The sequence below is a fragment of the Ascaphus truei genome, chromosome 7 (assembly GCF_040206685.1).
Source record: "Ascaphus truei isolate aAscTru1 chromosome 7, aAscTru1.hap1, whole genome shotgun sequence".
Classification (NCBI taxonomy): domain Eukaryota; kingdom Metazoa; phylum Chordata; class Amphibia; order Anura; family Ascaphidae; genus Ascaphus; species Ascaphus truei.
The window spans coordinates 106,288,031-106,315,458 of record NC_134489.1 but is presented as its reverse complement, the minus strand read 5'-3'; the positions used below and the strand labels follow the sequence as shown (position 1 = coordinate 106,315,458).

The 27,428-nt window shown below is 44.6% G+C and overlaps 1 protein-coding gene and 1 long non-coding RNA gene across 3 annotated transcripts; one reads left to right on the top strand and one right to left on the bottom strand.

The window, feature by feature from the left end:
* Positions 1–2,969: 2,969 nt before the first annotated feature.
* Positions 2,970–10,625, bottom strand: LOC142499845 (uncharacterized). The gene is made up of 4 exons (XR_012802761.1): positions 10,536–10,625; positions 9,653–9,782; positions 5,512–5,639; positions 2,970–5,329 (listed from the first exon to the last, which is right to left on the bottom strand). It is a non-coding gene; the product is annotated as an uncharacterized LOC142499845 (long non-coding RNA).
* LOC142499843 (fibrinogen-like protein 1-like protein) lies at positions 9,663–27,428 on the top strand. Of its 2 annotated transcripts, none has more exons than XM_075609776.1 (3): positions 9,663–9,865; positions 23,682–23,860; positions 25,238–27,428. In XM_075609776.1, the coding sequence occupies exons 2-3, from the start codon at positions 23,683–23,685 to the stop codon at positions 25,936–25,938; spliced, it is 879 nt and encodes a 292-aa protein (XP_075465891.1). In that variant the 5' UTR covers positions 9,663–9,865; position 23,682; the 3' UTR covers positions 25,939–27,428. The 2 variants fall into 2 exon arrangements, with proteins under 2 accessions (XP_075465891.1, XP_075465890.1); XM_075609775.1 differs by lacking the exon at positions 9,663–9,865 and adding an exon at positions 23,066–23,219.

Here is a 27,428-nt window from a genome sequence, read left to right as displayed (position 1 = left end):
ACACAGACACAGACACAGACACAGTATATATCAATATCTATATATCTATATACAGTATATATAGACGTAGAGGTATCGGTACCATGTTAGCTGAGCTTTAATAATCAAAATGAATAGACGATACCGTTCTGTGGCTAACGAAATGCTTTTATTTGTGCGAGCTTTCGAGATACACTGATCTCTTCTTCCTGCGGTGTTACAATGAATAAAGTAAGGAAGGTTAAACTTAAAAATAGTGCATACAGTATACTGTAGGAATGTTATCCGTGACTGAAATCTAACACCCCCCTTGTGCTGTATGCGATTTATGACTTGAGGTGTTACATAGTCCCTGAATGTTAGTGATGTAAGATATATATATATATATATAAACAATATTACCGTTCTTGCGATAGTGAGAAAAGGCAGCTCTCAGCCCAATTGTCCAAACATGTCGTATTCAGCTTATAGCAAAAAAATTACGCCAAATCCGACGTCGGATTGGGCGTCATTTTTTTTGCTATAAGCTGAATACAACGTTTGGACTATTGGACTGAGAGCTGCCTTTTCTCACCCTCGCAGGAACGGTAATATCGTTTGTACTATTTATATAGGACAAGCACCGCTATTTCACACTGTTATTTTGAGTGCCGGCTACAGAAATTAAATATATATATCATACACATTTTAAGTTAAGGCAGCACAATCAACATTTAAAATAAATACATTTGACACTGACCTCTGTGGAAATCGTCCTTAAAGCTTGGTTTTCATAAACTGCCAGCAAGCTTCCTACTGAAATATCATTACAATGGTAATTATATAATGATCTGCAATTTATCCTGGTGCTAGTGAAATGATATTATCTGGATGGTACTAATTGTAACAATAGGTTTTATTTTTATTCCAATCTCATATTGGACAAGACACATGTAAAATAATCCACTATCCCAGTGGTTTCCAATCTTTGTTTGGCTAAGGAACACTGTAATAATATTGTGAAATTCTGCGGAACCCCAACCCTCTCTAATAGCGCGTCTGAGATCAGATGCATTGTAAGGAACCCCAACCCTCTCTAATAGCGCGTCTGAGATCAGATGCATTGTAAGGAACCCCAACCCTCTCTAATAGCATGTCTGAGATCAGATGCATTGTAAGGAACCCCAACCCTCTCTAATAGCGCGTCTGAGATCAGATGCATTGTAAGGAACCCCAACCCTCTCTAATAGCACTTCTGAGATCAGATGCATTGTAAGGAACCCCAACTCTCTCTAATAGCGCGTCTGAGATCAGATGTATTGTAAATTCTTCTGTATTTGGTACAATTTTCAAATGACCCAATAATTGCAGGGACCCCTTTTTCGGACGAGGAACCCAAGGATTCCTAGAAACCCTGTTTGAAAAACACTGCACTACCCACTATGCCCAGTGGTGACAATGTGAATAACATAATATTGTCCTTGTTGTGGTAGTTACTTCCTAAAAACGCCGTCCGTGCTGATCGACAGTTTTATTTTGCAATAAAACATTTTTACTTTAAAAAAATGATGTACCGTTCAGGAGAAATGTGAAATATTAAGTGTCCGGAGGTTAAAATGGAGCTCTCCGCAGAGCAGGCTAAAGATTACCGTGCTGACCTCAGGTGCCAGAGATTAAAATGTATATATTTGAAGAGCAGGACATGCTAAGGGGACAAGATACTAACATTGTAATAAGTTTAACTCATATAGTCTTCTACTGTAGATAGGTTTTGCTGCTTTAATCTTCCAATACTACTATAAATATGATTGCTTTATTCGTAATATTTTATTACACAACCTTCATAACAATATCATCATTATTACACACAGTTTGTGAAGGTTTGTTCTACTTTTAATAAGTCAAATTCTGACACAAAACAAATGTGAAATAAGTTTGACCCCTGTGTTAAAGATGAAGGCTCGCTAGTGACACCTGGTGGCCATGACATGGGTGGCAGAAACCTGCAGTAAATGTAAGACTTGTGTTTTCTTTGTTAATATTTATTTTATCTTTAAGGTTAAGCTATGTTTCCTTACTGTGCTTATTCCCATTATGTGTTATAATATTATGCCACGTGTATTAATGCTGTAAAGCGCTGTGTACATGTATGGTGCTTTATAAATAAAGATAAATATATATACATATATACCTACTGCAGCATTTCATGTCTGGGCAATCAAATGTGAAATAATCCTCATTCTTTTATAAATCAAAATATCATTATCTGGCGTCCTTAATCCCTTTGCTACCAGCGGGCGTACTGGTCAGCATCAGGCGTTGGCTATATCTTCCATTGACTTGCATTCGGTTGAGAGAATGTTTTTGGAATGAAGAAAGTAAAATAAAATGATACATTTTACAGTGATGTGGTAAATTGTTACATTTGACATCCATTTGATGTGGTCTCTCTCATATATAGTGAGAGAGTCAGTATTCAGGTGCATCAGCATAGAGATGCTTACAGCTTCTGACTGGACAGAAATGGTCTCCTGAGCTCCACTCTCCACTGGGCCTGTGATAGCAGGAAGACTTTGCTGAAAATTAGTCACACTTGAGATCACCCATACATATAGGTTGCCATGAAAACACCCCCCTCCCCTGGCAGCACCCAGACACCTTTTATTTATGCAGCACCCAGGCACTCTCTGCTCATGTAGCAGCCAGACACCCACTACTCACCTTCTACTCATCCATCCAGGTGTGTGGGAAATAAATTCACCAATGACAAGGAGCGTCAGAGCAGCCCGATACAGCAGGATAAGTAGCACAACATGTATTAGGATACGGCCAGAAGAATGGCCTTAAGTATCTCCAGCTGTGTGGTGAGTGTGGAGCGAAAAATTACCCACACGGCTTTGGTTCAGGCCAAGGAATGGTCTTAACAGTTTCAGCTGTGTACTGTGTGCAGGCCACGGCGCGGTCTGCGTGGCGTCAGTTGCAGCATCCTCGCGGTCTGGGGAACCGCCTAAATTCGTGAGAGCCGAAACGCGTAGGCCACAGTTTCAGTAACATGGTGCGCGAAGCGCACAGGTTATTTTCCTTTAGGATGAATCCTCCTGTTTTACTTGGGATGCGGTGGGGAGATTATTAGCAATGTGTGTTGTGTATTAATAAAGCAGCAGCTCTCAAGAGCCACAATCTACACCTTCCTGAGAGCTACTGGCTGGGGGCCAATGTCAAAGGAGTAATCATGTGTAATGTGTTCAGCACTGTTTTGAAGCAAAGATGGTTTTATTGACAGCAGGATCCTTGGTGATTCGTCTCACGCAGGAGAAAAACCACATCGGATAATCAAAACAGCTTATATTTATAGGCAAAACGAATCTGGGCATGACAGATGACCTACAGTAATAATTATTTCTATATTTGGTCTTTCCTTAACTTGATCCTGTCTGCATGAACAGGACATGGTCAGCTATGGCCCTTCACAATAATTGTGCGAAAACATATTTTTTTTTTAACTCTTCTTTCATTATTCTGTGGAGACTTATACTCCCTTATCAGTGTCTCTCACAATCGCACAACAACCTAGTGTCTGCAATTATCACCATATACGCTGTGACATATCCGGTTACCGCTCGCATGGCGCGGAATGGAATGTTCAACTTTTGCCTACTTTAGCAATTCTAGCAAAACACATTATTTAGCAATTCATTTTGTGAATGAAAAATGTTTGTAACATATAAGCGTATATTTACAGTGTTACTACAAGTAGCATATAATGGAATCTATCATAAAATAAAATGTAACAGTTTTGTCTCAACAACTTCTCATTGATTTAATTCCACCAGCCACTAAATGGTTATTTTGAATTCAGTGTCTGATCTGACCCAAACATCCACACTGACCTTGAGTCTCAGCTTGGATAACATACCTATCTCTTGTTTTACTTGACACTGTAAACATTTTATAACAGAGTGTCAGTTCTTCTGCAAGTAAAAAAAGTATACAAAAGCATTAGTTCTGGTGTTAAAAACAGGCGTTAATAGTTTTTCCTCTTTCTTCTCTCATGTCTATTAACCTTAAAAGTAGACTGTTAAATAACTTCAGTTACGATAATAAAAATAATAGAATGAATAAACAGATTACACGTTATATTTGCTTGGGTGTTACTCCTAGGACTAAACCTCTTGGTTATATCAAAGATATAACTGTTTCACCCCCGATTCCCAACACGCATCTTGACTAGATCACTTTCTGAAACCAGACCCTCATGGGGTGCTTGGCTTCTGGCCAGAGGCCCTGGTTCCTGCATCCACTATCCTCTAGTGTAATTTTACAATCCCGCGTTAATCCCACGCGACAAGCGCGCCCCGCTGCGATCAGCCGCGGTATACTCCGTGCTGTTCATCAGTGTGTTAAAAACAGTGGAGCGGTACCTAGAAGTGTATTTCTGTGGTTCTTTATTCCATCACACACTAATGGCTCACAAATGTCTGCTCTGTAATCCTTCAAAACAAACCGTGAAAGAGACAACAGTTTAACAGGCTATTGATATCCTGTGGCTAGCGTGATAAAAGTGATGGAGGGTCCATGCCCACAGGTGTCTAGGTTTAAATAACATTGCAGAAAAAGACGTGGCGTTTCCCTGGTAATGCAGCAGTTGAAACCCTGGCACGTTCCTCTTGATATGATTCCTGAATCTAGGATACGCAGCCTCCTCAGTACTCAGTTTAGGAGTTGAAATATTTAACCTTCTTGCCATGGATTTTAGTCGTAAATTATTATAACCCATCTTGCCGGACTCTAAAGGAATTTACATTGTGTTGGATATATATACACATGGCTGTGCTTAGTCTCTCATACCTGTGCAGGGTGCTGGGTGGGTGCAGGCTGGGCTCAGTCTCTCCTGTGCAGGGTGCTGGGTGGGTGCAGGCTGGGCTCAGTCTCTTCTGTGCAGGGTGCTGGGTGCAGGCTGGGCTCAGTCTCTCCTGTGCAGGGTGCTGGGTGGGTGCAGGCTGGCTCAGTCTCTCCTGTGCAGGGTGCTGGGTGGGTGCAGGCTGGGCTCAGTCTCTCCTGTGCAGGGTGCTGGGTGGGTGCAGGCTGGGCTCAGTCTCTTCTGTGCAGGGTGCTGTGTGGGTGCAGGCTGGGCTCAGTCTCTCCTGCGCAGGGTGCTGGGTGGGTGCAGGCTGGGCTCAGTCTCTCCTGCGCAGGGTGCTGTGTGGGTGCAGGCTGTGCTCAGTCTCTCCTGTGCAGGGTGCTGGGTGGGTGCAGGCTGGGCTCAGTCTCTCCTGTGCAGGGTGCTGGGTGGGTGCAGGCTGGGCTCAGTCTCTTCTGTGCAGGGTGCTGGGTGGGTGCAGGCTGGGCTCAGTCTCTCCTGCGCAGGGTGCTGGGACGGTGCCGGATGTGCGTGGATATGCAGATAGAATAATGATGGGCGTCAGGAACTTTAATAGTACAAACAAGCGCTTTATTCACAGTCGTTGATAATGCTCTCCATACAAAACGTACTTCAGACATTCACTGGTGGCAAACAATATGGTTATGGTATAAAGAGAACCAGGCGCTTACCTCGAGTTACAAACAAAAGTGGGCTTACAATGAAGCGGTCAAATCAACTATGGCTCTCTAGCAGATGCTCTGAGCCAGCAACAGAACCCCTTCTGCTTCAACCCCAGAAAAAGGGTTAATCCAGAGCCCTTAAAGAGACATAAAAACAAACAGGCAATGGGGGAGCGTGGGATTGAAGAGGCATATAAAATGACAATAAAATGTTGATAGTAGTCTCAAATGGTTAGGTAAGGTTGGGGATAGGTTTAATATGCTAAAATACTTACACGGCCATGTGTAAGTAAACACAATGATTGGTAACTTTCTCAGGACGAACTCCTTCTCTCCCAGCAGTGGTAGATGAAAATTAATATGGTGGAAGGGAATATTAAAATATATGTATATCTCAGTACTCACACGGCCCAGTGTGAGCAGTTGCAGGGGTTTGGTTACTTTAGGGTTAATATTAACCCATCCACATCTGATGGTCAGCGCAGTGGGGGCTGTCCTCAGGCTTCAGGTTAGCAAAGGTCTCCCCAGACGTCAGGTAGGCTCTCCCCCCCGGTGTTATGATGTAGGGGGTTTGGAGGAGGGGAAAACGAGTGAGGCACGATTCAGTTGTATAAATTCAAAAGAATACATTTATTAATAAAACAACAACGGGACTCACATACATATAGGGTGGACCCCTGGCCTCCTCACGCAGTCCAGGATCAGGTGTTAGGCAGCTATTTGCGCCAGTCCCGCGTCCGGGATGCAGGAAGAAAAAACTGTCCTGCTGGGCTGCAAAGGCTGCTCAGTGATCCGGCTACAGAAGCCTCAGTGGGTCAATTTCAGCAGATGAATAGAGCAACGCGTTTCGGCTTCCTCAGGCTCAAATGATGATCAAGGAAGCCGATCCGTCGGCGAAACGCGTTGCTCTATTCATCTGCTGAAATTGACCCACTGAGGCTTCCGTAGCCGGATCTTTTGAATTTATACAACTGAATCGTGCCTTACTCATTTTCCCCTCCTCCAAACCCCATACATCATAACACCGGGGGGGAGAGCCTACCTGACGTCTGGGGAGACCTTTGCTAACCTGAAGCCTGAGGACAGCCCCCACTGCGCTGACCATCAGATGTGGATGGGTTAATATTAACCCTAAAGTAACAAAACCCCTGCAACTGCTCACACTGGGCCGTGTGAGTACTGAGATATACATATATTTTAATATTCCCTTCCACCATATTAATTTTCATCTACCACTGCTGGGAGAGAAGGAGTTCGTCCTGAGAAAGTTACCAATCATTGTGTTTACAAACAATATGGTTACTCTGCGCTTCTCCCCCTGGCAGCTCTCACTCCCACGCTGGGGAGGTACTTATCATGTTTCCCTTAGTAATGGTTAGATTGGCAATCTCCTGCATAGCGTCAATAACGCCCCATCTCAGGTGGGCTCCTGCTGGGGATACCCTGTTCTGGGGTATCAGTATCCCGTCACTCTGTGCAGGGCTGCCAACAGAAATCGTGGGGTCCAGTACAAACATTTTAAGCAGGCCCCCCCCCGTCGGCGATATTGCGAGATGCCCCCCCCCATTTCACACCACGAGCCCCCTCTTTCCCATGTATTTTTCTCCCTTCCGTCTCACTAACTCTCCCCCCCTCCCCGCCTCACATGTATTTCTCTCCCCTGTCTCACTTTTACTCCCACTTTTCCTCACTCACCCCCTCTCTCCTCTACCTCCGTCAATTACCCCACGCTCACTCATTCCCTCCCCCCTCACACAATTCCCCCCCCCCCCAAGATATGTACAAAAAAGCTTCCCCAAATGCGCATGATGGGGCTCTAAAGTCAGAGGGCAGCACGCCGGAAGCTGGGTCAAGCTTACTACTGGCGCGCTGACGTCAGAGCCCCAGTGCGCGCCAGCAGTGGAAACTCGGCGACATGGGACAGAGAGAGGAAAGGTCCTGCAGGCAGCAGAGAGTTGGGGTCCGGCGGCGACCGGCAGCAGGGCCTGGCCAGAGAACGGGGAAATTTGCAGCAGCAGCTCCGTTCGGGCCCCCCCCAGCCAGCGGACCCGGGACACCAGCCCCGGCTAACCCTCCTGTTGGCCGCCCTGACTCTGTGTACTTCCTACCTCGTCCATGCATATTGGATCGGGAATTTACTTAGGACCTTCCGGTGGGACCGATCCGATTTATGCTCTGGAACTTCTATCAAGCAGTGCTGACTCCTCTCCCCAAAATGAGAACAATCTTGGGCCATTACTAGGGCCTCTAACTACTGTATATACACGTTCCTTAACAATAATGGTCACAGGACATCCTTAAAAGGCATAAGTATACACTTAAACACATATAAAGGACTCACAGTGAGGCGTCATAATAAACTCTGAGGAACCTGTTTCTAGAACATGGAGAGGATCTATATATACCCTTCCATTTCCATATAGTGACATCACTGGTCACAAGGAATACAGGGGAGGGGTTATCCTTTCTGTATAGCCATCCTGCATCACATGATGGGTAGGGGAGTAACCTGAGTGACCCCACACAGGTAACCCTTTAAGGCCATTAACCCCTTACACTAACAGAGGGAGCTACATTACATAAAGGGGAAAACAATAACATTTGTTATTTTAAATTCCTATTTATTGTTGATGTATTTTAAAGCCACAGTTGAAACGGCCTTTCCCCCCCCCCCCCCCGATTTCTTGCTCATCATATAACTTACTGTCACATTCTCCAGCAGTTTTCAATTTGAAAAAAATTTGAATGTAAAACCGTTTTTGGAAGCATGCTGCCATTATGGATTTATCTATAAATGTATTTATTTATTTATAAAATGTTTGACCAGGAAGTAATACAGTGAGAGTTACCTCTCGTTTTCAAGTATGTCCTGGGCATAGAGTTATAATGACAGATACATGGTTACAAATAAAGCTACATAAGTGAGCAGAGTTATACATTATATACAAGACATTGCATGCACAGTTAGAGATAATATATATTATAGGCGTATGTAACAGTTACAGATAATATATATTATAGGCGTATGTAACAGTTACAGATAATATATATTATAGGCGTATGTAACAGTTACAGACCAGATAAAAATGTGAGACAGCCTTAGATTTGAAAGAACTTAGACTGGTGGCGGCTGTGAGAATCTCCGGTAGGTTGTTCCAGTTTTGGGGTGCCCGGTAAGAGAAGGAGGAGCGGCCGGATACTTTGTTGAACCTTGGGACCATGAACAGTCTTTTGGCGTCTGATCTCAGATGATAAGTGCTGCATGGGGTAGGGGTGAGGAGCTTGTTCAGATATCTGGGTAGGTTGCCCATAAATAATTTGAAGGCAAGACAGGAAAGATAAACTTTGCGCCTAGACTCAAGTGATGGCCAGTCTAGTTCTATGAGCGTTTCCCTGGATCTCGCTGCCGCTCGGTGGCTTCTGGTATAACCGAGCCGTTGTCCTGTGGGAAAGCTGCCTCTTTGTTCTGCGGTCCCTGTGATTAGCTTTATTAGGAAGGGGATTATGCAGTGAGCACCGTCACTGAGATTGCTTGTATTTTCCCTTGGGGGAAAGACCAACGAGACGTTTTCACTTGTATACCGTCGGCATTTCCTTCGCCGCTCTCGTTATACAATGGGGGATGTTGCCCAAAAGGATTTTCTGTTTTTTTTGTTGATGTAACAAAATGTAGCGTTCATATTCTGCAACGGCTTCGTCCTGCTCACACGGACACATTATAAGTGACATTATTGGGAGAAGATCCACCACATCTTCCATCCCCTAAAATTATACATGTATAGTAGCAACCGTGAACTATGAAGCAGATGTTAAAACTATAACATTTAATAACTTGGAATCAAAAATAATAATAACTTTATTTCTTATAGCACTTTCTCCGAATGGGACTCACAGCGCGCGGTGCGCAGCACATAGGAATGTTACAGACACAGTCCCTGCCCAGGTGAGCTTACAATCTATGATTTTTGGTGCTGAGGCACAGGGAGATAAAGTGACTGCCCAAAGTCACAAGGAGCTGATACCAGGATTTGCACGAAAAAGCGCCATAGTAGGCGTGAAACGCGTGGGAGAGTTTGTGCTGTTTGTTTTTTTTTGTTTTTATGTAGCCCAATAAATTAGTTTTTAACCTCTTTTGCTGGTGAGTTCTTACCTTTTTTCCTGGAGCGGATGGACCGCGGATCCTTCCCCTTCTCTGCTGTCACATGTGAGGATCAGCGTTCACCACCGGAAGCGGAAGCAGTCGCAGACACAGAGGGAGACGTCTCTACACAGGACTGGAGCTGGAAGGAGGAGAGCAGAGCGGTGATTCCTTGTGATTCGCGTGGACTCCACACCGGGCAGAATCGCCAGGGCTAGGGACTGAGTGAGTACCTCGTGTTCCCCTTTATTGTAGCCCTCTCTTGCTATACCCGTTATTAGCTTTTTGCTCCATCATTACAGTCTGTACCCGTTATATATATGCCCCGGTGTCAACTCCACTTAACCATTCAATACTGATTTTGCCCTGCTTGGCATCTACCATCTATGCTCTTGGAGCTCATACATGGTTGCATCTCCAATCCCATTTGCACGAGGTCCCTCTGCTACAAACTCAGTGTCGTTATCAGAGTCAGGGCCACAGACAGCTTTCCCGGGGTCCAGGACTAACGTTCTTCTACCGGGGCTCCACACCCACGTGTCTGCGGCCGTGCGAGAACCCCCCACCCCCCGTTTTCTCTTCCACCCCCCTTCCCACACACCTCACTCTCACCCCCCTCTTACACTCCCCCGTCACCCTTTCCTTCCCCCCCCCTCTCTATTAACAACCACCTCTCCCATCCCCATGTATTTTTATCCCCTCCCCCCACTCAATAACCTTCCTCCCCAATACACACACACACACACACACACACACACACACACACACACACACACACACACACACACAGCCCCCCATCCCCCAAACAACCACATAAAAATAAGCCCCTCCCCCTTGGGGTGGGTAAGGTGCCTGGGAGGGTGGTATAAGGGGGGCCTGGGGCATGTCGGCTTACCTGAGGCCCTTGGATGGGCCTGCTGGAGCAGCATGGCCGGTACAAGGCAGCAGAGACCAGCAGGCCTGCGGAGGCCTGGTTAGGGAGTCCTGCAGGAGGGAAGGGAGGGACAGATGGGCGGTGCTGAGGGAAGGGAGGGGGGCGGCGGCAGCCAAAAAAGGGGAGGGCCCAGCTTGCCTGCACAGATAGGGTTGCCAGGTGGCTTGTCCAAAAATACTGGGCACCCACGCCCCCCCGCACACATATAAAAAAATACCCCCAAACCCTACAAATGCATATAAAAAATACCCCCACGCACCCCAAATACATTTAAAAAATACCCCCACCTCTCCCCAAATATATTTTAAAAATACCCTCACTTCCCCCAAATACATTTAAAAAAATCCCCACCTCCCCAATACATATAAAATATACCCCCACCTCCCCAATACATTTAAATTATACCCCCACCTCCCCAATACATTTAAAATATACCCCCACCTCCCCAATACATTTAAAATATACCCCACCTCCCCAATACATTTAAAATATACCCCAACCTCCCCAATACATTTAAAATATCCCCCATCATCATGATCTCATCTCCCCAGGCTGGCCTCCATCACCATCATATCCCCCCCCAATAATCATCTCATCCCCCCCATCATCATCATCATCATCATCTCAACCTGCCCTACAATTCTTTCACCATCTTACCCTGGCCCCCCCCCCCCATCCTGTCACCATCTCACCCTGGCCCCCCAATTCCCCAATCTGTGTCTTTACCTTATTGCCCGGAAGGACACAGACGTCTGTGGGCCGCTGGGTGTGGGCTCCGCCCCGCTGTCCTCTGATTGGCTCTCCGCTCCTCCAATCAGGGACGAGCTGCACACAGACACACACACACACGAATGCTCCTGCTCGCCCCCAGTCTCAGTACTACTCTCTGCACTGCCTGCCCTCGCGCCGCCCTCGTGCTTGTGCTGCCCTCCGCCACCGCAAAAATGGTAATACCGGACACATATGTGTCCGGTATTACCTCTGATTTTTTTTTTTTTGCAGATTTAATCTCCAACACTTGTTATCTGCCCCTGTAAATGCTTTTCTACTTATTCTGCTCAATTATGTATGAAGTAGAATATTACATTTTTCAGGGAAAAGAGCCAAGACAGCATGCTATTCTGGTGATGGATGCAGACCCCAAGAGAGAGAGAGAGTGCCTGAGAAATTCAGGCCAGGAAAGATAGCAAAGTGAATTTATTATAATGACAACTTTGGTTCTGTGCATCAAGCAGATTACTTCCAAAGTATTGTGGTGTCATTTAGTCTGATATTTAATCTGCATTCTCGTGACATGCAAGAAATGTTTCATGCACTTGATGCAGGTTTCTGAAACGGGCAAGATTACCGCCTTACATAAATACATAAAAGTGACATAAAGAACGGGGGAAATAAAAACATCTCCTTATAAAATGTGTCCAGCTGTTTTTCCCCTTCGTCCATATAACTTTTTGTCAATTAACTAGCTAGCCCGGATAAAGGTAAAGAAAGCAGAATAGATGCAAAGCACCATTGTCACAGAGCGGCACAGAGTCAGCGTAATCACACAGAGTGACACAGAGTCAGCGTAATCACACAGAGTGACACAGAGTCAGCGTAATCACACAGAGTGACACACAGTCAGCGTAATCACACAGAGCGACACAGAGTCAGCGTAATCACACAGAGCGACACAGAGTCAGCGTAATCACACAGAGCAACACAGAGTCAGCGTAATCACACAGAGTCAGCGTAATCACACAGTGACACAGAGTCAGCGTAATCACACAGAGTGACACAGAGTCAGCGTAATCACACAGAGTGACACACAGTCAGCGTAATCACACAGAGTGACACAGAGTCAGCGTAATCACACAGAGTGACACAGAGTCAGCGTAATCACACAGTGCGACACAAAGTCAGCGTAATCACACAGCTCGACACAGAGTCAGCGTAATAACAGAGCGACACAGAGTCAGCGTAATCACACAGTGACACAGAGTCAGCGTAATCACACAGAGTGACAGAGTCAGCGTAATCACACAGAGTGACACAGAGTCAGCATAATCACACAGAGCGACACAGAGTCAGCGTAATCACACAGAGCGACAGTCAGTGTAATCACACAGAGCGACACAGAGTCAGCGTAATCACACAGCACGACACAGAGTCAGCGTAATCACACAGCGCGACACAGAGTCAGCGTAATCACACAGAGCGACACAGAGTCAGCGTAATCACACAGAGCGACAGAGTAAGCGTAATAACACAGAGCGACACAGAGTCAGCGTAATCACACAGAGCGACACAGAGTCAGCGTAATCACACAGCGCGACACAGAGTCAGCGTAATCACACAGCGCGACACAGAGTCAGCGTAATCACACAGAGTGACACAGAGTCAGCGTAATCACACAGAGCGACACAGAGTCAGCGTAATCACACAGTAACACAGAGTCAGCGTAATCACACAGAGCGACACAGAGTCAGCGTAATCACACAGTGACACAGAGTCAGCGTAATCACACAGTGACACAGAGTCAGCGTAATCACACAGAGTGACACAGAGTCAGCGTAATCACACAGAGCGACACAGAGTCAGCGTAATAACAGAGCGACACAGAGTCAGCGTAATCACACAGAATGACAGAGTCAGCGTAATCACACAGAGCGACAGAGTCAGCGCAATCACACAGAGTGACACAGAGTCAGCGTAATCACACAGAGTGACACAGAGTCAGCGTAATCACACAGCGCGACACAGAGTCAGCGTAATCACACAGTGCGACACAGAGTCAGCGTAATCACACAGCGCAACACAGAGTCAGCGTAATCACACAGACCGACACAGACTCAGCGTAATCACACAGCGCGACACAGTCAGCGTAATCACACAGAGTGACACAGAGTCAGCGTAATCACACAGAGTGACACAGAGTCAGCGTAATCACACAGCGCGACACAGAGTCAGCATAATCAGACAGCGCGACACAGAGTCAGCGTAATCACACAGCGCGACACAGAGTCAGCGTAATCACACAGTGACACAGAGTCAGCGTAATCACACAGCGCGACACAGAGTCAGCGTAATCACACAGCGCGACACAGAGTCAGCGTAATCACACAGCGCGACACAGAGTCAGCGTAATCACACAGTGACACAGAGTCAGCGTAATCACACAGCGCGACACAGAGTCAGCGTAATCACACAGCGCGACACAGAGTCAGCGTAATCACACAGCGCGACACAGAGTCAGCGTAATCACACAGTGACACAGAGTCAGCGTAATCACACAGCATGACACAGAGTCAGCGTAATCACACAGCTCGACACAGAGTCAGCGTAATAACACACAGTGACACAGAGTCAGCGTAATAACACACAGTGACACACAGAGTCAGCGTAATCACACAGCGCGACACAGAGTCAGCGTAATAACACACAGTGACACAGAGTCAGTGTAATAACACACAGTGACACAGAGTCAGCGTAATAACACACAGTGACACAGAGTCAGCGTAATAACGCACAGTGACACAGAGTCAGTGTAATAACACACAGTGACACAGAGTCAGCGTAATAACACACAGTGACACAGAGTCAGTGTAATAACACACAGTGACACAGAGTCAGTGTAATAACACACAGTGACACAGAGTCAGCGTAATAACACACAGTGACACAGAGTCAGTGTAATCACGCAGCGCGACACAAAGGCTTTATGCGCCGCCCCACCTTTGTGACGCTAAACCAAATAATGGAGACCACACAATGTTGGAAGAAAAGGTCACAGCTTTATTTTAACATCCGCTGTTAAAATCCTACTAGCCTGCCCGCCAGCCCAGCATGCTCCATGCTAAATTGGGGGGGGGGGGGGGGGGAGATCCTTGCCCAGCAGCCAGCAATTGGCCTGAAATTTCACCTGAAATTCTGCTGGCGCCTTGTCCAGAGCCGGTTACAGATCAACCAAGCACCTTCCTCTCCTCCCAGGCCAACGCCAATTCACCTCCTCCTGATCCTTCGCCCATTCGTTCGCCCCATTAATGAAGGAATGACCCCATGGTCCACACTTCCAGGGTCCTTGAGCAGCTGTCCACTGAGAGGGGAAAACATGTTAATATTCTTGCGTCCGCACGTTGCCGTGCCCTTTGGCCCTGATGTAACCCCTATAGGCCCTGGGTTTCAACATCTCTGTTTTCTTTATTTGCTCCGGTTTGCAGCCATTCTCAGCTGCCGCTGTAGCGGCGCCGAGTGGCGCGCAGCGTCATCTATTTACCCCACAATATACTGGCTCACCCACAGCCCACCGACTTCCTGGGGAAGAGAGGAGAACTCTTGAAAGATTGTCCAAAAATATCAATTGTTTGTCCAAATAAAAAAGGCACTGAGTGTGAAGCGGGGAGAGCCTGGTTCAATTCCCGGAGTCGGCTCCTTGTGACTTTGTGCAAGTCACTTTATCTCCCTGTGCCTCAGGCACCAAAAACATAGATTGTAAGCTCCACGGGGCAGGGACCTGTGCCTGCAAACTGTCTCTGTAAAGAGCTACGTAAAACTAGCAGCGCTATACAAGAACATGCTATTATTATTATTATTGAGAGGTGCTCATTCACTCGGCACTATCGCAGCTGGACTAACACAGCAATTTCTATTGAATTAATTTCTCGCGGTGAATTAACACTTCATCTTATGATTCGTCCAATGTTTGAAACACATCACAACCACTCAACAAGAGGGAGATGAGGTTAAAGCCTTTATCCTGGCCTTGCGCAATACGTTTGCAAAATGGATGAAAATCCGGCGCAGATCTTGGCCACATATACATGAAATACGTCAGGACCGATCTCACCGAGGGGTCTTGTGATAAATGGGACCTCCCCACCTATATACTAATTTTCCCATATAGTGACGGGGTTTCTATTACAAAGTGTACACTTGAGTCAGTGAAGGATGGAACAGCTTAAAAAAAAGAAATCAGTTTAAAAACAAATCTGAATACAATGAAGCCACATTCTGAAAGAAAGAACAGCATAGTGATAAAAATGACCCTTCATCCCAGCTGGCGGGATTCACAAATGACCTCCACAAATTAGAGCCTTGGGGCTGTGTTAATATGTATTGCTGAGCTGTGAATACTGCATTACAGAGTTTTACTGTGCCAGGTCCCGCTTGCAGTAAGACAGCCCTCGCCTTGGGCTCTCTGCCTGTCTTGTGAAATCCAGGGTAAAAAGTTGTTGCTGTTAACCCCTTCACGGGGCTTACGAGCCCCTCTGGCAGTGAAGGGGTTAAGAGCGCCTTTACTATCTAAACATCATCCTAAGAAACCGTTTCTGGGTAAGTGGAAATGGTTAAAGCTTTGAACTAGATCGACCTTGCGTGGGAGTCAAATCCCTACACCAGGGGCGGGAAACTCCAGTCCACAAGGGGCCCCAACAGGTCAGGGTTTCAGGCTATCCTTGTTCTTCGACTCAGCCACTGTTTGAGCCCCCTGTGCTGAAGCAGGGATATCCTGAAAACCTGACCTGTTGGGGGCCCAACCCCTGCCCTACATATATGTATTGCGTGGGATGGTATAAGGAGGTACCAATACCTCTCTATACAGATCTATTCTAATGAAAGGGGACACTTACACTTTTGAGCATTGAACAGCAAAGAACCCGCATATCACTCAGGTGAGCTGAACAGGTAAAAAGCAACTGAAAGGATAAATAAATAACGCTATACAAATAAATAATACTGTAAGAAACAAAAAGGGTAGTAAACAAGATATTTGTAAAGCAGGTTTTAGCCTTAAACCAAAGATGTGTTTCTTTATCAGATACTTGAACATACACATCTCTGATAACATGCTACTGTAGCCCCCAACTGGGCCTAAAACTTCCCTGTGAGAGAAAAGAAATAAAGTCTGTACTACTGTAGATGCGTGATTTACAATGTGAGCGAGGGTAATACATCACACAGAGGGGGAACATGGTAACCGGGTCCCATGTCACCCAAGGGTGCTTCAGACTAAGGCTTGTATTATACTAAGTGCGTGCGCACGGCAATGAGAAATACCTGTCTTCCTACGACAGTGTATCCACTACCGACGCACGCGTGCGGCAGACAGCGTTGGCGCGGCAGCTTGGTGGAAGTACGAAGAAATGCGTATTTTCCAGCGGCTGCAGTGCCATGTAACATTGTGAGCCAATCACAGTGAGGCCTACCGATGTGACGTCATGGCAACACCTCCTGGACGCGCGCGTCATTGTTTGGCCTATATGCACAACGCGCGTGCCACATGCACGCGCAACATCATGCGCGCACCCCCACGCGCTTGCTATAATACAAGCCTAACTTTAATAAGGGTGCCCTGTGAAAAAAACGAATGACAATGTTATTTTAGTGCATGAACCCGAATATGCCATGTTTCGCTGCCCCACTGACAGCGAGGGAATATATTGCTGACAAAAATATTTGCAATTCATTTAAAGAGAGACGTTAAAATATATATATTTTTTCGTTTTGTTTTAATATATAAAGAAAAACAGCGCAAAATCTCAGTGAAGTATGTAAAAAATGTATTGATATATTCAATCAGCAGGTGAGTATTACATGTATGTCAGGATAAAGATAAAAGAGCATGACATGTTAGGGACATGTTACCACAACAGCATCTCCCACATCGATCCTCCGATCCCGCCGGCTGTGCCAGGTGAAGTATCCGGGATCTCCTGTCCAGGAAACACAAACTCCTGCTGGCAGCCTCGGTCCTGGTGTACTAGGCTTCCCGCGTTGTGTTTGCCACTGCGTGGCCCCGACACATTGTCGGAAAATGCTGGACGCGCGTGACAGAGTTTCGGCGGCTGACAATGACGTCAGCCTGGTTCCGTCGCTTAATATTGCTACCAGCTTGATGAACAAAACGTCCTATAATGCCTTACACACTCCGAGTGCAACAACAGTGTATTCCTGGTGTGTCCAAAAATCATAGAACATGCACAATATTGCCACAATTCCTACGCATTTCATAGTAAGCAACTACTTCTTCAGGGTGTAGTGATTTCAAGTTCAAAGGCAATATATAAAGCCACTGACGAAGTTGAGACATTAGGGGGTCTGGCATAACAACATAACAGCATTTAGGATGAAGCCATTTTGTGTGAATATTTCAATCCGCCATCTTGTCTTGTCTCTGTGAGTCTTAATTTCTGTGTTTCATTTCTGTATAAACAAATGTGTGAAGCAGAGAATGGAATGTTTTCGCTCTTTGTTGAATTTATTGACCCTTCCTCATCCAATCAGCTTCAAATTAAAAGTGTAAACAGGCTAAAGGTTATGAGAAAGCCTCGTTAGTAGTCTAAGATAAACTGTTTCTCACACAGTGTGCCAAGTGGCAGAACTGACATCACATTTAACCCCATAATGGTTTTTAGCTGACAGGCAGTTATACAATATTGTTATGTATTACAAAATGACATCAGCTTTAGTATTGTTATGTATTACAAAATGAGGTAATGTTTAGTGACGTGCAAGCCCCCCCATAAAGGGGTGGAGCTTTAGGTTTTAGGGTATAAATATATGGCATATCGTGTTATTATTTAGAGAGCTTTTGTTTTGAAGCTGTCTCCATTGTGCACTTGACTTGAATAAATACACGTGTTATTCTGTTTCAAAATAACCTCAGACTGTGTTTCTTATTTACGCTTTTCTCACCGCGGAGTCTTGTGATTGGGCCAGCAGAGGCAGGAATATTATCCAATCATAACAGTGATTCTGCAGATGATCTCAATAGAACAAACATCAATAAACATGTAATATATTTATACAATAATAATAAAATTCATATTAAACTTTTACCGACAATTTTAATGATAATTAAAAAAGGGAAAACGAGGGAAAAAACTAAATAACATGAACTTATATGTAAAATATAGATATGAGTTAATGAAAATGCATATTTCTCTGAAATAAAACATAGCTAGATACATGGTTTCAAAAAATAATTAGTATCACTGGATATATCAGCCTTTAATAATCTTGGAGGATGCATGAAAATCAGATAGAACGGATTGGTAAAAAGTAGGACTGAATGGGATAATATCGTAAATACAATAGAAAAAAAGAAGGGAAAAAAACAGGATAAAATTAGAAAGGGAAGGGAAGAGTTAATCCACTGAAAAAAGGATGAATTACACACAATAAATTATTAATCATTAATATGAATAAAATATATAAATTATTATTCAATTATTATTATTATTATGAATATACCAATACATATTTTACATACTTCACTATGAAATTTTGCCCTGTTTTTAATTTACTCCTGTTATCTTTATCCAGACACTTGTGATTTACATCGTTTTTATCACTATTCATACTCAGTCACTGTATATAAGTATCTTCCAATATTTTATTTTCACTAATAATTCATTTAATCACTTTATTGTATATTTATTCATTGTTTCTATATTTGACTATCACTATTTGGTGTGCAGTGTTTTTTCTATTTTTTGTCACTATTGTTTTAATATATATAGCTTTTGATTATCTTTATTTAAAACTAATTACCTAAGCTGCCGCTCAGTTCGTTCTCTCCTGATTGATCAGCAAAGATCCTGTTTCCCAGGGTTCACTAAATGGCTGCCTTCCCGTTTCAATGAATCCTTCAGTCAGTGTAACTCAGCAGCTACAATGTATTCTTATATCACTAAGGTAACATTATCTATTCTTACAGTTTGCAGTTGAAATTGCTGGGAATATTGGCAACAAATGATCACAAACAGGAAAGTGTTACAAAGATCTTGCACTGCTGGGGAGGTGGGATAAACCTGCTATAGAAATCAAAGGGTGCTCAGTATATTAAAACGGATTAAAGATGCCATTGAGTTGAACTAAAAAATATATATAGTACTGTAAGTATTATGTTATACTACAAAACTGATTTTTTTTTTTTTTTTAATAACACACATTTAGGATATTGCATGATTGCCCCTTTTTGTGAAAAGAATAATTGATTTGTATTGCTTTACATACAAATAGCAAGAACAATAGTTAACCAGCCCTGCAGGGGGGCACTAACAGCATTTTAACACCGTTAGTGGTGGAAGCGTGACCGCCCAATGCTGAAGGGGTTAAAACCTCTTATTGTTTTTTTATTTTAATAATCTTTTGCTCCGCAAGCTCTTTTAATTCTGATTTTATCACTACGATTCCTCAGCAATATAAAGTGGGGATAGCAGGTGTCAGGACATGGCAGTGAGGTGGCAGTGGTGCTGTCCAGCTGGTTACCAGGCTAGCGTCACCACACATCCCACGGTCACCCTACAGAGCAGGGAAATCCCCTCCTTGGCTACTGACATCTCTCAATACTACAGGCATTGTGTTACCATTGTGCGTCTCCCAAGCTTTCTACAGCGATCTTCTACTAAGATGATCCAATTTCTGGGCACCCCATAATCCTATCAATTGTCACATTTATTTCATTTCCAATAAAACTGGGTGGAAACTGAAAATAAGTATTTAATTACAATATAATGTTACACCAAAAATGACAGTTATTATAATTACAGTTGGTGAATGTAGTTATACATTGGTAAATGTAATTCTCCAATTCAGGTTTTCTACCATTTTAAAGCTGCAGTTCAGGCAATATCCTGCATTTGTGGTTTTTTTTTTAAATACATCACTTCTGTAGTAAGAAAAAACACTTTTAGCATTTTCTGTTTTATAAAACAACAACTTTGAAATACTAATTTTCTTGTATTCTATTTTAACAAGCATGTTTGTTCCTATAGCAACCATTTACATTCCCCAGATCTAAAGATGTCGCCAAACTTCGCCGATCAATAGACGGAGAACGAATTGACCGGCAGCTATGCAGTTCTTTAGGTAAGTAGAGATTGCCCACATGAAACTATTGAAGTAAAGAAAAAAACGGGAGCTTGAACTGCAGCTTTAACCCCTAGTGCAGCGGTGGCCAACTCCAGTCCTCAAGGGCCACCAACAGGTCAGGTTGTAAGGGTATCCCTGCTTCAGCACAGGTGGCTCAGTCGAAGAGCCACTGATTGCGCCACCTGTGCTGAAGCAGGGACTGATTGAGCCACCTGTGCTGAAGCAGGGCCTGATTGAGCTACCTTTGCTGAAGCAGGGACTGATTGAGCCACCTGTGCTGAAGCAGGGATATCCTTAAAACCTTCTCTGTTGGCAGCTTTTGAGGACTGGAGTTAACCACCAATGTCCTATTGGTTTGCATAGGAACTAGTGCAATCCCCCAGATTATGCATGCACCCATAGGCCATTATTCCATAAAGTGTGATAGCTCCGTTCTTGCGCTGTCGCACAGAACTCAATGCGGCTTTTCACGCCACAGAGCTGGATCGGCGCGGTCGCACATTGCAGAAGAAAGACCTATATCTGTAGTCTCGTTTTATTGCACAATACAAATGAACATGGGCATTTCAGAGGGTGTACACGGACACGTGGCAAAATGTTCCACGTCAAACTTACAGCACAATGTCATATCACGTGGATGGGCCCCTGTGTGCTTTTATCTGCAGGTGAATACACAGACACTAAGCGACGTCAGCACAAGTCACGCTGAAGCACTTTTATTTGGATGGAAGTAAGGAGCCTTATAGTTTAACACCGTTTAGTGAATCTGATTCTCAAGCAATATCCCACGTGTGTGATTTTCGTAAAATACATCAGTTTTGTAGTATTTGACAATACTTACTGCATTTATTTTAATTATTATTCAACCTTAATGCCAGTATTAATATACTGAGCATCTTCTGATTTCTATAGCAGGTTTATCCCACCTCCCCAGCAGTGCAAGATCTTTGTAACTCTTTCCTGTTTGTGATAATTTGTTGCCAATATTCCCAGCATTTTGAGTTGCAAACTGTACCAGTCATGTAAGAATGTAATGTAAGAATACATTGTAGCTACTAAGTTACACTGACTGAAGAATTGATTGAAGCTGAAAGGCAGTCATTTAGTGAACCCTGGGAAGCAGGGAGATTGATCACGGGAGAACAGCAGGGTAGGCAATTCGTTTCAATAAAGGTAATCAAATGCTGCATATATTTTATATATATATATTTTTTTTAAAGTGCCGCTTGGATTGCCTTTTTAAAATAGTTGTGTTACCTTCAACCCTTCTAGGTAACTGGTTTTCATCCTCTTAGGATATATATATACAGGCAGTCCTCGTTTTACAACACTTCGCTTTACAACGAATGGCTTATCCAACGCTATGCAATGCATACCTATATTCATTTTTACAACGCCAAAATGGCTTATCCAACGCTCTTACGACGCTTTGCAACGTTGTGTATGTGTGTATATATATACACATTCACATAAACAACATTGCAAAGCGTCGTAAGAGCGTATATATATAATATATAATATTATACTATATACTATTATACTATATAATATATTATTTATTATGTTATATTATATATATAATACAGTATATACACTATATAATTTATGTGTGTGCTGCATACAGCAGCGGCAGCTCTTATTCGAGCAAAAGCCGCTGGCTGTATGTGGCTGGGAAGCGGGTAGCCGCGGCGCGTGGCGGCGCACTGTGACGTCACAGTCACATGCGTGCCCGTCTTCCCCGTCTTCCCCGGCTTCCCCAGGCTTCCCCGACACCCCTGGAGATGAAATTAAGGTAAGCGGGGGTTCGGGGAAGCAGAGTGGCAGAGCAGAAGGGGTACAGGGGTCCGGAAGGGTGTGTAAATTGCGCGCGATGGAGGAGGGGGGGTTAGTGGGGGAACGCGGCGGCGCGCGTGCATTACTGGCGGCAGCTGGGGCAGATCCCGGCATGCCGCCGGTATTTAGTGCAATAAGATATGTCGCTACTGTATCTTATTGCCTGCATAAAATATTTGGTGTATTTTAGTGTTAAAAATGCCTTCAGGAACGGAACCTTTCATTTAAACAGTGTTCCTATGGGAAAACGTGTTTCGCTTTACAACGTTTCGCTTTACAACGCCATTTTGAGTAACGCATTGTGTCGGATAACCGAGGACTGCCTGTATATATATATATATATATATATATATATATATATATATATAAATATATATATATATACAGAAACTAACAGCTGTGTTATATTTGATATAATTTGTAATGATTGGTATAACATTTAATAACCTTTTAAAAATGATTATGTTTAAAAATATGGTGAAATAAAATGAGCTTATCTTTAAGGATCAAATGTCAGGTGTTATTAAGTGAGGTCTCAGGAAACCTCAGGTAGCTGCTCGCCAATCACAGACGGGAAACATTGCAAAGGTTGGCCACTTTTGCCACAAAGATTTGAGTCTCTGCCCTTTGACAGTATTTACAATGGATGATGTGTTTCCTGATATCTTTATTATGTGATCAACTTGCTATTCAAATATCTCCGTTTGCCGTGTACAATCTGCTGAACGTGGAGGGGTGACATGTCTTGCATGTGATGATAGTCAGGATTCCGGATCTCCATGGAGCAGTACCAGCCGCCATAAAACCCATCAGCAACTCCCTGCGCAAACAGCTCAGGCAGCCCCCTCCTCTATCCCATCCACGTATAAAATATTACAGCCCCACCGGATTAAACGTCAATGCTGTTGTGTGAGGTGTAAGGACAGAGCCGCCCTGCCCTCCCCCGGGATAAGGAGAGACGTAAGTCGTAGGACTAGCTACCTGTCACAATTCTCTACGGGCTTCCTGAAGGGGATACTGCGGCATTCTCTGTGTGTACAGTGTATTGTATTGTATGTCTTTATTTATATAGCGCCATTAATGTACATAGCGCTTAGTGTATGTTATTAATGCATTTGCTGCACAGAAAGGAACAACAGAAATCTAACGGTTCACGATACACTGAGACGAGCATCTAATTGTCCAAGTTTGTCCAGGGAAACGATGTAGGAAGAAGCATTGTTTGAACAATAATCACTTGATCTAATACTAAAGGGTTGGGAAGAAAAGACTCATTATATATATCGTTATAAGAACATTGTTCAGATTCTACTAGATTAAGTACAGTAGCGTTCTGTCTCTTTAACGCTGAACTGGAACAAATGTGTCTGTTGTGTGAGTTTTGTTTTTTAATACAAAATGTCTCTTGCTTTCCTTTATTAGAATGATTCCTTGCTGGGCACTTTGCTTGTGCGTTTTTGTCACCATAACACATGTATCTTCTAAACTACTGAAACCCATTAGCCGTGAAGAGTTGTTTGGTCAAATAGCGAACAGACACATGCTACAGGAAAGACAGCTGTCCGAGCTTCTGAATGTTCCACGTGGCGATGTGCATCCTGGTAAGTAAAAGTATTATTACTGTGCCTCCTGGTAAGTAACAGTATTATTACTGTGCATCCTGGTAAGTAACAGTATTATTACTGTGCATCCTGGTAAGTAACAGTATTATTACTGTGTAACCTGCTGTAGTTATGTCGATGCTGGCAGGTTAAGGACCAATTAGTGCATTTGTTCTTCAATCCTGCCAACAGGCCTCCCTGCCTCATAACTTTCTCCCCTGCAATCTATCCAAAATTCTGCTGCTAGAATCATTTCACTTTCTCCCAAAACAGTCTCAGCACCCAGAGTCATCTCCTCCTTAATTCTCTCTCCTGGCTTCCCATCAAGTTTCAGATCACCCACAAAGTTCTCCTCTTTACCATCATGGCTCTCCCCTCATCTGCTCCTCCCTGCATATCAGCTTTCATCTCTCACTATGCCTCTGCTCATCTCCTGCGCTCTACCCAGAACTGTCTCCTTTCCACCCCTGTCACCTCTACTGTTCTCTCTCACCTTAAACTCCCTTCCCTCACTGCACCTTATCTGTGGAACTCCCTCACCCTCAGTATACACCAAGCACCTCTCCCCACCTTTAACTCAAACCTTAAAACTCACCTCTTACATGAAGCATTTCAATAGCCCAGACTAATGCCCACTGCCCCACAGTCCCTCCTACCAACATTTCCTTTCCTATTGTCTGATTTTGTTTGCACTTTGTATTATAATTTCCTGTAATGTCCTGTCTTTTTTGTAAAACACTGAGTACATTCTGGGCTCTATATAAATAAAGGTAAACATACATACTCGCATTCATTCTGTATTACTATAGTCTATGTTGTGGGCAATCTAAGAGAGAATAACTACAGCTAATCTCCTTGTGATTGTCTTTTCCTGCCCCAATAGTTCCCTTGTGCCAAGCAGTCTCAGATACATTTACTGTATTACCTCACTGCAGCTGCTTGAGATGTACTCACTGCCTCCACTACCCCGCTGAGTGTGGGCCACAGAGAGATAAAGGGCAGGCTTTACCGAGCAGTCCTTTGCCTTCAGATAACACCTGGGACTGGGAGACACGTTACTGTAACTTTAAATCTTATGGCAGAAGATTGCTAGTAACGATGTGTTTTTGTCTGAGTATTTTGCTTAAACAGAATATTGGTAGTTGAGGCAGCAATCAGACCTAAAACCTTGTGTTGGAAAGTGCACGGTTGTACCTGTGACACACCTTCACCTTCACGTAGCCTTGGGGCAGATTTTCCTTCAGGTTTATTGGCTGTGCTGCCTTCATGAATCTGTTCTCCGCGCCGAAACCTGCGTGATATGTTTGGATGGCTTATTTGACTTTGCAGAAGCTGCTGTTCCTAACAATGTTGTCTGCTTCCAAATGTATTTCCCAGAACTGCTTGCAAAGGACTGCAGGGCCGCCTTCCTCCGAGGGAGAAGCCAGAGCGGTCTCTACGTGATCCAGCCCAAGGGCTCACCTCCGCTGGTGGTATATTGCGACCTCAATGCTGAAGGTGGAGGCTGGACTGTCCTGCAGAGAAACAATGGAGAAAGGCAGATCTTTGGTTCCCCGACCTGGAGCCTGTATAAGAGCGGCTTTGGTAATCTGATGCAGGATCACTGGCTGGGTAACGAATTGATATACCTCATAACCAGGCAGAACGCCTTCACCGTACGGTTCCATATAGTTGACGCTAAGGGGGTAGAGCGAAAAGCCGATTACTATAGCTTCGGGGTGGACAGTGAGAAGAATGACTACGCTCTGAGGTTGGGAGACTACTCTGGGGACGCGGGGGATGCGCTCACCACCATGAATGAGACAGGCACACATGACAACATGAAGTTTTCCACTAAAGACAGGGACAACGACAGGTGGAGCAAGAACTGTGCGGAGGAGCACGGAGGAGGCTGGTGGTTTGACAGCTGCCGCTCTGCCCTCCTCAACAGCGACCACGGCATATACTGGAGAGGCTTGTGTGATGAGGCCAGGCCCTGCAGGTCTGCCAGCATTATGATACAGCCCAGCAGGAAGAATTGCTACGTTGCTAAGCTTCCTGCACCTGGCGACAGTTATCCCATTCACACCGACAGCTAGTAAGGATCTCTGTGTCCTGCACAGCGAGTGGCGCTCATTCACTTTCAAATGAAGATCCAGCCCCACCCAAGAGAATCAGTCCCCACCCAAGAGATCCAGTCCCCACCCAAGAGATCCAGTGCCCACCCAAGAAATTCAGCCACCACCCAAGAGATCCACCCCCACCCAAGAGATTAAGCCACCACCCAAGAGATTCAGTCCCCACCCAAGAGATTCAGTCCCCACCCAAGAGATTCAGTCCCACCCAAGAGATTCAGTCCCCACCCAAGAGATTCAGTCCCACCCAAGAGATTCAGCCCCTCCCAAGAGATTCAGCCCCCACCCAAGAGATTCAGTCCCACCCAAGAGATTCAGTCCCACCCAAGAGATTCAGCCCCTCCCAAGAGATTCAGCCCCCACCCAAGAGATTCAGCCTCCACCCAAGAGATTCAGCCTCCACCCAAGAGATTCAGCCCCCACCCAAGTGATCCAGCCCCCACCCAAGAGATCCAGCCCCCACCCAAGATATCCAGCCCCAACCCAAGTGATCCAGCCCCCACCCATGAGTAAAATATCCAACTATTGGAGTTGTAGATTAGTATCCAGGGAGGCAGAATGTACAGCAGTATAGCAGCTGCAGCAGTCCCCGGTAACATTGTGGCCTCGTCACCTTAAAGGTGAAAGTTACTCTGATTAGTCGTTCTCTGGCTGAGCCGTGGTACTCAGCAATCTGAGTGAAGGTGCGCAGGTCCCAGGGAGAGAGGGCCAGGCTCATGTTCAGACCAGCGAGGAGGAACACAAACTCTTTCTCTGCAGTTTCCTGAGCCTGGAGCAGGATTAAGTAGAACCGTAGATTTAGCAGCAGTGAGAAGATGTCAGGCCAGGGTGGGATGTGTAAAAGATTGCAACGTTTTCACGTGAACATGTCACAAATGGCACTTATCGAAGAAATTAAGATTTCGTCTGGACATGATCCACTAAGTCAGGGGCGGCCAACTCCACTCCTCAAGGGCAACCAACAGGTCAGGTTTTTAGGATATCCAGAAGAAAAACCTGTCCTGCGCTTCAGCTACACAGGATATCCCTGCTTCAGCACAGGTGGCTCAATCACTGACTCAGCTTCAACCCAGGTGGTTCAATCAGTGGCTCAGTCTTTGACTGAGCCACTGATTGAGCCACTTATGCTGAAGCAGGGATATCCCTGATACCTGACCTGCTGGTGGCCTTTGAGGACTGGACTTGCCCACCCCATGTTGCTGAATACTTTCACTTCTCGAGGTCCTTGCAATGCATTCTGCGTCAGCTCCGGCAGCAAAGGTATTTCCGTCTGCACGGAAACTTCCATGAAGATTATATATGGAAAAACGGGAAATGTGAAACATAATAAAACTATTATCATCAAAAAAAGTTGTTAAAGAAAAACAAAAAAACTCTTGAGAAAAATCCCCTCTGGTTGATTTGTAGCTTTTATTTCTGATCTACAACCGTTGAATAAATATACAACATTACAA

Bases quoted from the DNA above. Each gene is read 5' to 3' on its own strand.
- LOC142499843 (XM_075609776.1), top strand. From the start codon at position 23,683: ATGATTCCTTGCTGGGCACTTTGCTTGTGCGTTTTTGTCACCATAACA. The intron at 23,861-25,237 runs GTAAGTAAAAGT...TGTATTTCCCAG, and splicing joins ACGTGGCGATGTGCATCCTG to AACTGCTTGCAAAGGACTGC.